This window comes from Pristiophorus japonicus, chromosome 17 (genome assembly GCF_044704955.1).
Source record: "Pristiophorus japonicus isolate sPriJap1 chromosome 17, sPriJap1.hap1, whole genome shotgun sequence".
NCBI lineage: Eukaryota > Metazoa > Chordata > Chondrichthyes > Pristiophoridae > Pristiophorus > Pristiophorus japonicus.
The window spans coordinates 116,241,990-116,257,821 of NC_091993.1; the positions used below are offsets into that span (position 1 = coordinate 116,241,990).

At 44.4% G+C, this 15,832-nt stretch overlaps 1 protein-coding gene across 1 annotated transcript; it reads right to left on the minus strand.

Annotated features, from left to right (window-relative positions):
- Nucleotides 1-9,327: 9,327 nt before the first annotated feature.
- On the minus strand, nucleotides 9,328-14,728 carry LOC139227954 (protein BTG2-like). The gene is made up of 2 exons (XM_070859115.1): nucleotides 14,389-14,728; nucleotides 9,328-13,261 (listed from the first exon to the last, which is right to left on the minus strand). Exons 1-2 carry the CDS (start codon nucleotides 14,498-14,500, stop codon nucleotides 12,933-12,935), a joined length of 441 nt encoding a protein of 146 aa, XP_070715216.1. The 5' UTR covers nucleotides 14,501-14,728; the 3' UTR covers nucleotides 9,328-12,932.
- Between the last annotated feature and the right edge of the window lie 1,104 nt (nucleotides 14,729-15,832).

Here is a 15,832-nt window from a genome sequence, read left to right on the forward strand (position 1 = left end):
CAAACTGGTTTGGAAATTTTACTCTAATGCTTATTTTTTTAACTTCAGTGCCTTCAGCATATATACTGCAGGTGCTCATTGTGAGGGGGATTTCACACGAAACTCAGAGAGCACCATTTCCATAAACACTGCATGAATTCCAACATCCATGTCCATACATAATAGCTCACTATTCTTCCTTCCAATATTCTCCCCTCCTCTCCTGCAATCAGTGACTCTTGCTGGTCTCCGCCTCTCTACCTCTCTTTCCTCCTTTAAGACGCTCCTTAAAGCCTAACTCCTCTGCCATAATATCTTCATACGTGGCTCAGTGTCAAATTTATTTGTTTTGTCTTATAACACTCCTGTGAAATGCCTTTTGATGTTTTACTGCATAAAGGCGTTATATACAAGTTGTTGTTGTTGTTGTTTTTGTTGTTGTTGTCTCCCTTCAGTATCTTACCTTCAGCTCGGTTTTAGCTGGTTCTGCCCGCAACATCCACACACTCACACTTTCCAACAAGACTCCTCAAATAGCGATAACAATAACAACTTACATTTATATAGCGCCTTTAATGTAGTACAACGTCCCAAAGTGCTTTACAGGAGCGAAAATGCAACAAAATTTGACACCAAGCCACCCAAGGAGATATTAGGACAAGTGACTAAAAGTTTGATCAAAGAGGTAAGGTTTTAAGTAGAGCCTTAAAGGAGCTCTCGGTATTTAAGGACGATATACTTGCATTGGAGGCTGTTCAGAGAAGGTTCACTAGGTTGATTCCTGAGATGAGGGGGTTGACTTATGAAGATAGGTTGAGTATGTTGGGCCTATACTCTTTGGAGTTCAGAAGAATGAGAGGTGATCTTATCGAAACATATAAGATAATGAGGGGGCTCGACAAGTTGGATGCAAAGAAGATATTTCCACTCATAGGAGAAACTAAAACTAGGGGACATAGTCTCAGAATAAGGGGCCGCCCATTTAAAACTGAGATGAGGAGGAATTTCTTCTCTCAGAGGGTTGTAAATCTGTGGAATTCTCTGTTCAGAGAGCTGTGGAGGCTAGGTCATTGAATATATTTAAGGCGGAGATAGACAAATTTTTGAGCGATAAGGAAATAAAGGGTTATGGGGAGCGGGCAGGGAAGTGGAGCTGAGTCCATGATCAGATCGGCCATGATCCTATTGGATGGCGGAGCAGGCTTGAGGGGCCAAATGGCCTACTCCTGCTCCTATTTCTTATATTCTTCGGAGAGAGAGAGGTTTAGGATGGGAATTCCAGAGCTCAGGGCTTAGACGATTGAAGGCACGACCGCCAATGGTGGACTGAAGAAAATCGAGGGCGTACAAGAGGCCACAATTGGAGGAGCGCCGAGACCGCGGAGGGTGGTGGAGCTGGAGGTGGGAACTTTGGCCAACTGAGGAAGCAGAGGCCATTTGGAGTGTTTCTACCACCAGCTTGGCTGAGATCAGCGAATTCGGACCCGAGCAGAGGTGCAACCTGAGATCTTCCTGTCCCTGAATTGCTGCATAGTGTGCTACCACAGCAAGTAATGCAATGGCCCACTGAGCACTCAGCAAGCTCTTGATGGCTGGTCTTAAGCGAAATGATTTTGGTCAGCCTCAATCCAGATCCCCGCGGGTCTGAGTTCAAAGTACTGAATTGCGATCATGACCAGCACATGGCGGGGGAGAAAACGCAGTTCAAAAGGTAAATAGATGTGAAGGAGCTTTCATTTGATTGCTGTTTTATGTCAGACTTGAATAAGGAATGTTTTGCTACCAGTCTCGGAGGAAATTTCCATAGATGGCCCAGTTTTGAAAAGCTAATAGGAACCGGTGTCAATGGTTAAAAATGTAAACTGCCTGGTTCATGCACTCAAATTCTTTCACCTTTGTAGACAAAGACCATCTTGTTTGGACGAGGTTTCCTTAGCAGGGCTCCACGAATGTGCTCCAGCTGCTCTATAATCAAATCGGAGAAGTGAGCATTCCTTCCCCAAATTATATAGCTAGGGTTCTGTTTGCACATAAAATGCATGTAGTGAAATGTAATGTATGCCTTTTCTTAATAAATGAGAAGGAGACACTGGGTTGCCTCAGTGTCATCAAACAAAAGTACCACCTTTTAATGAGGCACAACTTATAGAAAATGAAATCATAAAACAAAGGAAACGTGCAACTTAAATAATATTATTGGCTGGCTAAGCTCTGGAACTCCCTGCCTAAACCTCTTTGCCTCTCTACCTCTCTTTTCTCTTTCAAGACGCTCCTTAAAACCTACTTCTTTGATCAAGCTTTTGGTCATTTGTGGTCATCAGAAAGCCTCACTTAAAAAATAGTTGGATGTGCACTTATTGGGCCCAAGTTTCGAGCCGCGCCTAGAACGGCGCAGTCCCGACCTGCACCCCCGTTTTTCGCGCCACAAAGTGCGCCTAAAAAAACCCTCCAGATTCTCCACCTCCCTGCAGGTCTTCTGGCCCTCGGCGCAGCGCAGCACGAGCTGTTGGGGGTGGAGCCAGGTACCTGCGCTGAAAACAGTGCCGGGACCTCTGCACATGCGTGCTACAGTGGGCGCGCAAGTGCAGTAGCTCCAGGCGCCTGAAACTGTGTGGGAGGGGCCTGAAGCACGCAGCCCCTAGCCCTGGCCCAATGGCGTCACTGGGGCTGCGTAGATAAGGTTGCCTCCCACGGCCAGCTCCTGCTTCCTCCCGACCCAACTCGACTCCCGCTTCCCGCCCCCCGCCTCCAGACCGGACCCGACACTGACCCGACTCCCGCTCCCCCCCCCCCGCCCCCGGACCCGACCCGACCCGACTCCCGCTTCCCCCCCCCCACCGCCTCCGGAACCGACCCGACTCCCGATTCCCCCCCCCCCCCCCAGCCTCCGGACCCAACCCGACTCCCGCTTCCCGCCCCCCGCCTCCAGACCGGACCCGACACTGACCCGACTCCCGCTTCCCCCCACCCCCCCCCCCCGCCTCCGGAACCGACCCGACTCCCGATTCCCCCCCCCCCCCGAGCCTCCGGACCCAACCCGACTCCCGCTTCCCCCCCCCCCCCCCGCCTCCAGAACCGACCCGACTCCCACTTTCCCCCCCCCCCCGCCGCCTCCGGACCCGACCCGACTCCCGCTTCCCCCCCTGACCCGACCCAACGTCACCTACCTGTAAATCTGGTGCTGGGGACGGGCCCTGCCCGAAGTCTAGGGCCTGGCCCGTTCAGCCTCCCTCCCCCTTCTCCTTCACCCACCCCCCCATCTCCTTCCCCCCATCTCCTTCCCCCCCCATCTCCTTTCCCCCATCTCCTTTCCCCCCATCTCCTTTCTCCCCCTTCTCCCCTTTATCCCCTTCTCCCCCCCCTCCCCATCCCTCCCCCTTCTCCCCCTTCCCTGCCTCCGTTCCCCCCCTCTCTCCCTCTACCCCCCTCCTCCCGCTCCCCTCGCTGTCAGAAACACAGACACTGACAGACAGAGAATGAAAGACACACAGACAGACAGACAGAGAGATAGAGACACTGACAGAGACACACTGGGAGGTGGGGCATCCCAGCATGCTGTTGGAGGGCTCCCGGTCCTGGTGCTGCAGTCGGTAAGTAGAAAATGTTTTATTTATTGATTTTAAAAAATTGGTATTTCTTATTAATTTTTTTTGATTGATTTATTGGTTGATTTATTGATGTTTTTATCATTTATTATTGATGATGGCTCTTTATTTGTAAAACTGAAGTGTTTAATGTTTGTAAACTTCCCTTTAAACCCCCCCCCCCGACATTCCCTACGCCTGATTTTCTAAAGTGTAGACAAGCTTTTTTCGAGCCTACAAAAATCTTCACTTACTCCATTCTAAGTTAGTTTGGAGTAAGTTTTCACTGACAAAACTTTGAAAACAGGCGTAAGTGGCCGGACACGCCCCCTTTTGAAAAAAAAATTCTGTTCCAAAATGAAACTGTTCTAACTGACTAGAACTGGAGCAAACTAAATGACGAGAATTCCGATTTCTAAGATACTCCGTTCTACACCAGTTGCTCCTAAAAATCAGGAGCAAATCATGTGGAAACTTGGGGCCATTATGCTGTAACCTACAGGGCCATGGACCAAGAGCTACCTATGCGGCTCGCTGTCAAATCTTTATCGCATAATACTCCTGTGAAGCGCCTTGGGACATTTCACTACGCTAAAGGCGCTATATAAATACAATTTGTTGTTGTTGTTGTGTCCACCTGACCCTCCAGTCCCTGTGGTGTCGACCGGTCGCGGAAGACCTCAGGCGTACAGACGGACACCAGGTGCCCCTTCTCCACCTGGGTGTGGACAAGACCGCGGAAGAGAGGCAGGCAACCAGACCTATCACCCCCACGGGGCCGCGACTGACCTGGACATGTGGATGGCCACCTTGACCAGGCCCAAGCAAACCCACAGCGAGGCCCTCCAACTTACCCGCTCATCACCTCAGCACAGGGTGACCAATGATCAGGAGCGTGGGACTGAAATGGAGCCAGAAGTTGAGGAGCAACCCCCTTCAAATAGTGAAACAGGGGCTGCAACCTCTCACATCTTGTATAAGTGTGAAACATGGACTCATCCAGGCCGCAGAAGTTACAGGCGGCCTGGGTGTCCATGGAGTGGCTTAAAAAGCTGTTTGACCCCTGTGCCGCACTCTGCACTCCTTCTGCCCCTTCATCAGGGAGGACTCCTGCTTAGAGAGCCCTCCATCGGAACCCCCTCACCTCCACCAGACAACAAGAAGGTGTCAGGACAGAAGACAGGGGCGAGGTAATTATAGAATCATACAATCATAGAAATTCACGGCACGGAAGGAGGCCATTTCGGCCCATCGTGTCCGCCTCAGCCAACCAAGAGCTATCCAGCCAAATCCCACTTTCCAGCTCTTGGTCCGTGGCCCTGTGGGTTACAGCACTTTAAGTGCACATCCAAGTACTTTTTAAATGTGGTGAGGGTTTCTGCCTCTACCACCCTTTCAGGCAGTGAGTTCCAGACCCCCACCACCCTCTGGGTGAAGAAATTTCCCCTCATATCTCCTCTAAACCTCCCTCCAATTACTTTAAATCTATGTCCCCTGGTTGTTGACCCCTCTGCCAAGAGAAACAAGTCCTTTCTATCCACTCTATCCAGGCCCCTCATAATTTTATACACCTCGATCAGGTTTCCCCTCTGCCTCCTCTGTTCCAAAGAAAACAGACCCAGCATCTCCAATCTATCCTCATAGCCAAAATTCTCCAGTCCAGGCAACATTCTTCTAAATCTCCTCTTCACCCTTTCCAGTGCAATCACAACTTTCTTGTAATGTGGTGACCAGAACTGCACACAGTACTCTAACCAGTGTTTTATACAGTTCAAGCATAACCTCCTTGCTCTTGTATTCCATGCCTCGACTAATAAAGGCAAGTATTGCATATGCCTTCTTAACCACCTTATCTACCTGGCCTGCTACATTTAGGGATCTGTGGACCTGCACTCCAAGGTCCCTTTGTTCCTCTACACTTTTAAGTGTCATACCATTTAATGTGTATTCCCTTGCCTTGTTAAACCTCCTCAAATGCATTACCTCACACTTATCCAGATTGAATTCCATGTGCCACTGTTCCGCCCACCTGACCAGTACATTGATATCTTCCTGCAATCTGTAGCTTTCTTATTCATTATCAACCACACAGCCTATTTAAGTGTCATCTGCAAATTTCTTAATCATAACCCCAACATTCAAGTCCAAGTCATTTATATAGACCACAAAAAGCAAGGAATCCAGCACTGAGCCCTGTGGAACCCCACTGGAAACAGCCTTCCAGTCACAAAGACACCCATCAAGCTATTGAGGGAGTGCAGCGAAGGTTCACCAGACTGATTCCCGGGATGGCGGGACTTACCTATCAAGAAAGACTGGATCAACTGGGCTTGTATTCACTGGAGTTCAGAAGAATGAGAGGGGACCTCATAGAAACATTTAAAATTCTGACGGGGTTAGACAGGTTAGATGCAGGAAGAATGTTCCCAATGTTGGGGAAGTCCAGAACCAGAGGTCACAGTCTAAGGATAAGGGGTAAGCCATTTAGGACCGAGATGCGGAGGAACTTCTTCACCCAGAGAGTGGTGAACCTGTGGAATTCTCTACCACAGAAAGTTGTTGAGGCCAATTCACTAAATATATTCAAAAAGGAGTTAGATGAGGTCCTTACTACTAGGGGGAATCAAGGGGTATGGCGAGAAAGCAGGAATGGGGTACTGAAGTTGAATGTTCAGCCATGAACTCATTGAATGGCGGTGCAGGCTAGAAGGGCCGAATGGCCTACTCCTGCACCTATTTTCTATGTTTCTATGTTTCTATTACCCTCTGCTTCCTGCCTCTGAGCCAATTTTGGATCCAACTTGCCACTTTGCCCTGGATCTCATGCGCTTTAACTTTCGTGACTAGTCTGCCATGTGGGACCTTATCAAAAACTTTGCTAAAATCCACATACACTACATCATACACACTGCCCTCATCGACCCTCCTGGTTACCTCCTCGACAAATTAAATCAAGTTAATCAGACGTGATCTTCCTTTGACAAATCCATGCTGACTGTCCTTGATTAATCCAAATGAAGATTTACCCTGTCCCTCAAGATTTTTTCCAATAATGTATGTGATTGAAGCCAAAGTAATACTCGACAACTTCCATCTACTTTATTTTAAATATAATTTTATCGGTGACATGCTTGGGCTACTGTTCCACAGGGATGACAAGCCTCTGATGACTACACCCAAGAGGTCAGTTGTGAACTTAGTGAATATCAGTAAATTATTTGACCATGAGCGAAATCGCAGCTAAGTGCAATCATGTCCCCACTCCACAGCTACTTATAGTCTCCAACCAGGGTAATTAGATAGAGAACAGGAGACAGACCCCTGTCAGATGGAATCAGTGTCAGCTGTGGCCCAGTGTCAGCCGTTCCTCCAATTCAAAAAGTTGTGGGTTCAAGTCCCACTCCAGGTACTTAAGCTCAAAAATTTAGGCTGGCACTTCAGTGCAGTGCTGAAGGAGTGCTGCACTGTCGGAGGTGTTGTCTTTCAGATGAGATGTTAAACCGAGGTCCCGTCTGTTCTCTCAGGTGGATGTAAAAGATCCCATGGCACTATTTCGAAGAAGAGCATGGGAGTTCTCCCCAGTGTCCTGGCCAATATTTATCACTAAAACAGATTATCTGGTCATTATCACATTGCTGTTTATGGGAGCTTGTTGTGTGCAAATTTGCTGTTGCATTTCCCACATTGCAACAGTGACTACACTCCAAAAGTACTTCATTGGTTGTAAAGTCTTTTGAGACGTCCGGTGATCATAAAAGGCGTTATATAAATCCAAGTATTTATTTCTTTCTTCAATCCAGTTGCCCCACCTCCCGCACCCCCACCCCCAGAAACCCTGGAGACACGAAGGCTAATTGTCAAATTGTTGTGCCCAGCTAACTCAGCACTGACCAAGGATTAAACCTCAGATTTTCCTGACCTGGATAGATCAGTCCCACATCCCACAGTGGTTGAGCCCTAATATCCTCAATTATGATGCTCGGTTACAAGCTTCTAGTCCTGAATGATCATAAAATGGCTGCTGAATTCTGAGTGTCTGGATTGTTAAGTAAATAATCATCAAAAACTCCCAGTTACTCCTATTACACTAATGGTGCACAGTACCTTTGCAGCCTGTCCATGTTAAGATTCCTTCTAATTTGCCTAGAAAATATCTTACTTGCAATTTAGGATTTCTCGTGCTAAGAATTTACTACTCTGCTGTTGTTTGAGGTGCATCTTCGTGAAGGGTTTTTATTATGCTAAGAGGAAAAAGACATACACAATGCTCCATTTTCAGGTAATTCCTGTTATTGTTCATGTGCTTGCAAAAACCAAAAAGAACAAATGTTTGCCAAGCATTCGTTCATGTGTAGGAGTGCAGCCCTTGGGAGTTGCTGGTTTTGATGTCTACATTAAAGTGTCTACATGAGTTGCACTCCGCGGTATAAACACCCACACACTTGAAGAGCTCAATGGCATCGTCGGCCCACAAAAATGTGGGTGTACAAATACGATGTTTGATTAAGGGAGCCGATTTCTGTGAGTTAAGTGCACCGATCCAAACTTGTATCTCCCCTGATAATGCAATTAGATCACTGCATTCCACAGCCGGACCTTTTCCCAGATTAAAAAGTTAAAGGAGGAAAGCGATGAAGGGAAGCCTGGAGGGAAACAACCGGGTAAAATAAAAGCAAATTAAAAGGAATAAAACTTACAAATTTGGGCGTGGACGTCAAAATAACATGGGGAGCAGCCAAGATTTTTGGCATGTCTTTTTTCTCAGTGGTTGTGCATAGACCCCAGGCAGCAATGCATGTATGTCTTTGGACATCACTAGTCCCACCACTGGTAGGGCAAATGTCCTAATACTCGACTGCTTCCAGATCCCTAGATTCTTTACCATTGGTCTGGACAGCGATTGAGACATTCCAGAGATGGAGAGGATGTGCAGTTATCAGTCCATCTTAAAAAAAAACACTTGCAAATTTCCCCCAAATTATGAAAAATCTTTGTGAGCCCTGAAATTTATCTAGAAATGTCCAATTTTATGAGAAGCATTGTGTGACAATAATCCTGTAATGTTTCTAGATGGTATTTACATGGCATCCCAGGGAATAAACAGAAGGATCAAAATCTACATGCATTATTACTGCTGTGGTAGTTGAGGCTACCCCACTGTGTTGCATGGTGGGATTACAATATTGCACAGTGATGTTAAAGATGGAAATGCTTAAAACAGCAAATATATTGTAAAATTTGCATATACAGTATACCCAATTCTAAAAGCCTGTTAATGGGAGCGTTTTGTTCAGATATTCTCTATATATTTGAATGGTAAAACAGTTAATTATTTGACTAGAAGCTATTGAGACTGTGATGGTCTTTATAGTCATGATGGGTTTTGGCCAGTACTGCAACTGGAGATAATCAAAATAAAGTAGCTTAAACATGAGTCAACATTATATCTTGCATTGAGTACCATTGACCACACCTGCTGTGGCCATGGCAAATTATTTAAAAATTACACAATCTAATGGGCCTAGTTTTCACTGCACATAACCATTAGAGGCAGCTTCATCATTTAGTGGTTTCATTTTCTGCCTGCATAATTGAGTCCATTTTCTGGCTGTCCAAATATATTTCCTCACCTGCTAATTTATTTGTCCCCCCTCCAGTCCCAAAACAAATCAGTTGATTAAAAATGCCCGCCTTCTGAACCAATACTCTTGCTCCTTTAGGTTCAAATTGTGATTGGTGGTTGAAAAAAGGTTTTAAACACGGAGAAAATTACTCTGTTTATTTCCAGTATAAACTCTCGATTTACGCTCCAGTTCCTCTGTACTTACCGAACACACGAATGTAACTAAACGTTACAGACTATTATTTATACAATACAGATGTGAATATTTTGCTTACTGATGGGTGTTGAAAGATTCTTGCAAGGGTCCCCTTGATGGCTCAATTAGTCGAGGACTTGTGCAACTGAGCAATATATACCAGAAGGTTGCAGGATTAATCCTGGCCTGGGATTAATTAGCAGATCGCAATCAGGGCAGCAACTGTGGTGTTACAATCGGTCCCGACACCCTAGGCAAAATAAGCCAGGTTTGCATTTCTAACTAGTGACTACTACATCAGATGAGTTTAGTAGGAATACCTTGATATCTTCTGCTTTTGAATAGCTGGCTAACACATACTGCATACTACACACATGAAGAACAGTCACTCAGCATCCTTATATCCATACAAGGGAGAAAAAAATTGGGAAGCGCAAGAAGTCTCCCACCTGCGAGGAAATGCCAATAAAAATGATTCTTTGCTCACTATATACTTCCTTGGTAAGCAAAAGGTTTAGGTTTTGTCACTTACCCCTCATTTCTATTGCCAGTAATGCACATGTACAGCTAGTCAGAAACCATCAACAAAACCCATTAACAATTGAGTGTATGGCAGCCAGTTCCCATCTTGCCTTCAACTGATGTCCCCAGATTGCCAGCAGGAGTCAATAGATGGCGATGAGGAATGGGAACCCTGGTCACCATCTCTCTCTGCCCCCCCCCCATCCCAACCAATGAGCATGGTCCCAGAGATCAAACTTTGGACCTCTTGGTTTGCTTTCATTGCCACTAAATCAGGTTAATTTATCCAGTGAGTCACCGGGAACTTTTAACGACAAAGGTTTTAGAAAGCATTTTATGATTACTGGAATCATACATGCATTTACCTATTGCAGTTTATCCATCCAGAAAAAAAAATCTAGCCTGCCAAGCACAGTATCCAATTGTTCCGAAAATGGTTAAAAGGCTTTTGCTTCCATATTTCTACCTAAAGTCCATTGCACAAGTTGGTTCCTCTAAATAACTTCTTAAATCGCTCCCAAGGCCTCTTACCAATCTGAACTTGGGCTCCTTATCCTACTGTTAGGAAATTGTAAATTGAAGTTAAACCTATCTTTTGTACTGCTATATGATCTCATTGTTGTTATACACATTGAAATTTGGAACAGCAAGTTTCTCCAATCTTGCCTCATAACTCAATTGCCTTAATGCCAGAGATCAGATTGGTGACTCTTCCATGGCTGGAACAGGTGACCAAAATTGAGCACCAGATTCAATCTGACCAGAACACTGGATTTAGTGTGGCATCTTTCTACTCAAATCAATTTTGCTAGTTCAGCATTCCATTCTTTGGTGCTCTGAAATAACAAAGCTTATTAAGCAGCAGTAAATGTCTCCCACCTTTAGCTACTTTGGCATTACTCTTGGTTGTACAAGACTCCCCACTTTTTCTTCCAACTGTGCAGTATTTCACACATCCAGATTGAATTTCATCCATCACGAGTCCACCCACTTGAATCTTAATTTATTTTGTAGCTAGTTGATGCTTACTTCGGATTCGATCTCCCTCCCTCCGAGCTTGGCAACACCTCCACATATGATTAGTTTTTCTTTAAATCCACATTGTTGACGTGGGTTACCAACACTTAACTCATTATTCATCCCAGGCGTCACAAATTTCCACCAATATTAAGCACAAGTAGCAGAAATTGAGCAGACTGCTCAGAACGTCTTCTACATCTATACAACCTTTATTTTAATGTGCCAATACATCCCAAAACACTGCAGAAGTAAAAACAAAAAGAGACTGGTAGGAAGAGTAACAACTAATGACATCAAAGAGAGAAATGTTGAGGTTATTGAAGTAGTAAGAAGGCTTTAAGAGAACATTCCAAGCAATTAAGATTCTAACCACAAAGGTGGAGCTAGGAGGAATCAGAAAGGTAAAGCAAAAATGCATTCAAAGGAGCAGAAACAGGGCAGAATATAGGGCTCAAAGATTGCCGAGATCAGATGGCAGTGTTAAGATTGTGGATTTTGCAGTCAACACATTGGGAGGCAAAGAGCCCAAGGCCAGTAGAGACAGAAGCAATGGGACAAAGCAGGACTTTAAAGTAGGCAGAGGTCAACAAGTTGCAACTTGTGGAAGGCAACAAAGAGGATGTAGAGTACAACAAAAGAAAAATACTGCAGAGGCTGGAAATCTGAAACAAAAACAGAAAATGCTGGAAATACTCAGCAGGTCGAGCAGCATCTGTGGAGAGAGAAACAGGATGTAGAGTGTAATTGGTCTGAATTGCAGGCCCACCACAACGAGAGATGTTCCACAGGCCCCGGGAATAATCACTATGTATGAAAGAGGACACCTCAAATTTCCATATAGTACAGAAACTTAATCCATTGTGGTGTACTCGAAATTTAACTGAGTTGTATTACTTCTGGAGTGACATAGCTGCATTACACCCAAACTGGAATTTCCCCAACCTCCTATGTATCAGTAATTTAAGACTTCCTCATTGAGTGCACTGGATCTCTTCAACCTCAATAAAAAAAGATTGCTTTCCATTGAAAAGTATGCTTTAATTAAAACTTAATAGAAAACTGTACAATTTCTTCAATACAGCTGTACAATACTTAAGAAAAAATGTACAACAGTTTCGGATTCACATAGCTTACAGACTGTCAAAAAACTATGTACAGACAACTAAACTAGATCTGCACAATATGCTACCAAAAGTGATTTTTCCTCGAGCTTTCATTTGAAAACAGCTTTGCAGTATTACATAAAATCTCGTCAGTTTTACAATAAGCTACAGGAATCAATTCACAGCTTAGTCCAAAAGGCAGTGTCCCCTTAAACATGGGATATGTAAAATGTACTTCACCTTTCTTTGATCAATACTGAGTTACGCAACAGTCAAAGAAAGCTAGGGCGCATCTCTCTTATAAGTCTGATTGTGTCCTATCCCCTAAAAGCGGAACATGTCATAAGTCAGACCTATAAACAGCGACGTTGTAATTTTAAAACTTTTAAAAAATGTTCAAAACAGCTTACTTTTTTTTTCTTGGATCAAAATATACCATGGTTGTAATCCTTTTATTCAGAAATTTTTTTAAAGTGTTCTTCATTTTCAGTGCTTTATTATTTTGTTTCCAACGCTCAACGTTGTATTTTCAGAATATAAAAAGTTTTACTTAGGTGCCAACCATGTGTGAAGAGCCAATAAAATCCCAGCCTCAAAAAAAATTAGAATACAGAGTTTTACTCAGCGAAAGTAGTTATGACTATTTCCTCTGAAAAACCCACTCATGAAACTATTCCAACAGCAATAGTTTCACAATTGGATTAGGTCCCACTCCTTACTCCTTTGGAAATCCCCCATCCAGATAACTGCTTAATGATAACTGACAAAATCAGTTCTGCTTATGCAGGTTGATTTTATCAGGGCCAAGTGATTTTTTTTTATATAAGCCACAGAACTTTTTTTTTAAAGAAAAGAAAAAAACTCCACTTAAGGTATATATTGCTCAGTTGCAAGCAAAGTGCCTCTCAGCTCGAAACTGTCATCCAGTAGTTTTTGGGAGGACTGGTCCTGCCCAATAGCTCATTTTTACAGGTTAGCATTCCCAGGTTATTTACTGGCGGAGCTTCGTACAGGACACAGATGGAACCGTCTTCGCCGATGCGGTACGAGACCTCATATGGGTCGACCCACAGAGTCAGCTCGCTGGGAAGGAGTCTGTAGAGCTGTTGGCTGCTGAGCCCGATCCTGTTGGCAGCTTTTCCAATCAAGGGGTCCATTTTATGATTTATTCGGATACACCGGTAACCCGATCCTTTGCACGGTTTGTCTGGGAACCAATGATGTCTGTAGTGCTCTGAAAGGGAAGATGGACGCCCAAGATTAATAAGGTTACAGGAAAATACATATTAAGAGTCAAAATATTCCTACTATACACTGCAACAGTATAAAGTTCTCATCTTTACACCTATCAAAAGTTTAGTACAGGTACTAAGTTTATAAAAGCAGTAAAGATAAGTATTAATTCTTCTCCATCAGTTAGTTTTAAAGTATTTCTATTTGACATCAAATCCAAGATGGAAGTTTATTTTTTTCTTAAAGAACTTCCTGAAGCAGGCAGTTATTTTTTTAAATCAACGCAGTTTCAGTTTTGTGAAAGTAAATTTAATAGCACAATGTTTTTTTTTATAAAGATGTTCATATTTAAAGTAATAAAGTAATGAGTTTGATGACTTTGTTGGGCACTCCAAACATTAGGAGGAAGAGTGCCTTCAGTTCTGCGTCACACACACATTTCATTTCTTAACTCGTTTAACGTCGAGGCTTTTGTTCAGCTTTTGTTGGATCACAAGCGGAAAGACTCGGCAGAAAATAACTTTAAAAAATATCAGGATTTAGAAAAAAGCGCGAGTGTAAATATTTACAGACACTCCGCTTGATGTTTACATTGTCAGGCAGCCTTTAAAAACTTGAATCAATTCATTTTTTTTTAAAACTTAAATCAATTTTTATCTCAAACTTACAATTTCTTTTAACATTTTAAAAAGCTTGAATCAATATATTTTTTAACTTGCCAATTTCTCTTAAAAAAATTTGCATCAATGTCTGAATTAAAAAAAACGTGTATGAATTTCTTTATCAAAAAAAACTTAGCAATTTCTTTATCTTTCAAGCGTGCAAATTCTTTGTTTTTCCTCCTCTGGCTTTAAACACAATAATAAAAAAAGGAAACCAGTCCCAACGCCAGTGGACGGAATAGTTGCGCTGCGCTCCCGTGTCTGCCTGTGTCTCCGGGTCTGCGCGACTCTGGGTGTCTTGATGTCTAGGTCTGTCTCTGTGTCTGTCTATGTCTCCGGGTCATTTGTCTCTCTCCGGGGTTGTGCCTCTGTCCGTCTGTCTCGGGGTATGTGTGCCTCTGTGTCTGTGGGTCTGGGTCTGTGTGTCTCGCTGGGTCTCTACCTCCTCCGCCCCGCGGTCACTCACCTGCCAGCGCGTCCTGCAGCGAATGACTGAAGATCTGCAGTTGTCCCGGGCTCACCAAGCCCGTGTTCCGCAGCAGCCTGCTGACAAAGCCCACGGCGGCCGCGATCTCCATGCTCACACAGCAATCCGACTTGAGACAAAGAAAAAAAACTGATAAACCCAGAGCCCCGGCAGGCTTTATGGAGGCGGATGGAAATCGAATCGAGATTGAAGAGAATTGCAAATTTATTTTTTGTTTTGTTGTGAAGTGCGAGTCTTGTAAATACGTGGCTTGATTGGATTGGCCTTATTAATTCTCCCTTGCCACCTCCCACTCCTCGGGTGACTCGCTCCGAGTCCGGCACCGCTCCGCCGCCGCTGCGCCTATTTATTGGGCGCAACTCCTCCCCCCCCACCCCCCAAAACCGCCCACTGCCGATCCGCCAATCCCACCAGGGCCAGGGGCGGGCCCCGCGTCGCCATTGGACGTCGGGGTGATTGTGGCGACACGCAACGTTGCCACCAATGGGATCGAGATGGTCTAAAATGGAAGAATTGACGTTCGCGATGACGTTGGTGGGGCGGATGGTCTGATTATAGCAACTGGGAAATAACAGGAGGAGCAATGCTAGATTGGACAATCACTGGGAAATTATGGGAGTAATAGAGAGTAATAATAGATTGGAACAACTGAGAAACCATGGGGATAATAGAGAGTAATAATAGATTGTAGCAACTGAGAAACCATGGGGATAATAGAGAGTAATAATATAGTAGATTATAGCAACTGAAAAATAAGAGGGGAAGTTTCTCAAATAATGATTTGCGTTTATATAACGCCTTTCACGACAGCAGGATGTCCCAAAGCACTTTATAGCCAATGAAGTACTTCTGAAGTGTAGTCATTGTTGTAATGTAGAAAACGCGGCAGCCAATTTGCGCACAGCAAGCTCCCACATATAGCAATGTGATAATGACCAGATAATGTGTTTTTGAGATGTTGATGATTGTGGGATAAATATTGGGCAGGACATCAGAGATAAGTCCCCTACTCTTCTTTGAAATAGTGCCATGGGATCTTTCTTGAGAGCGCAGACGGGGCCACGGTTTAACGTCTCATCCGAAAGATGGCACCTCCGACAGTGAAACACTCCCTCAGCACTGCACTGGAGTGTCAGCCTAGATTTTGTGCTCAAGTCCTTAATCGGTTCCTCCCTCAGCCTCTGCACTGGGCAATACTTCATCCTCGGTTATTTCTACCTCCTCCCAATTCATTTCTTTATTAGCCGAGGCATAGAATACAAGCTAAGGGGCATTCTGCGTGAACTGTATAAAAACTAGTTAGGCCACAGCTAGAGTACTGCGTGCAGTTCTGGTCACAGCATTACAGGAAGGATGTGATTGCACTGAAGAGGGTACAGAGGAGATTTACGAGGATGTTGCAGGGAGTGGAGAATCTTACCTT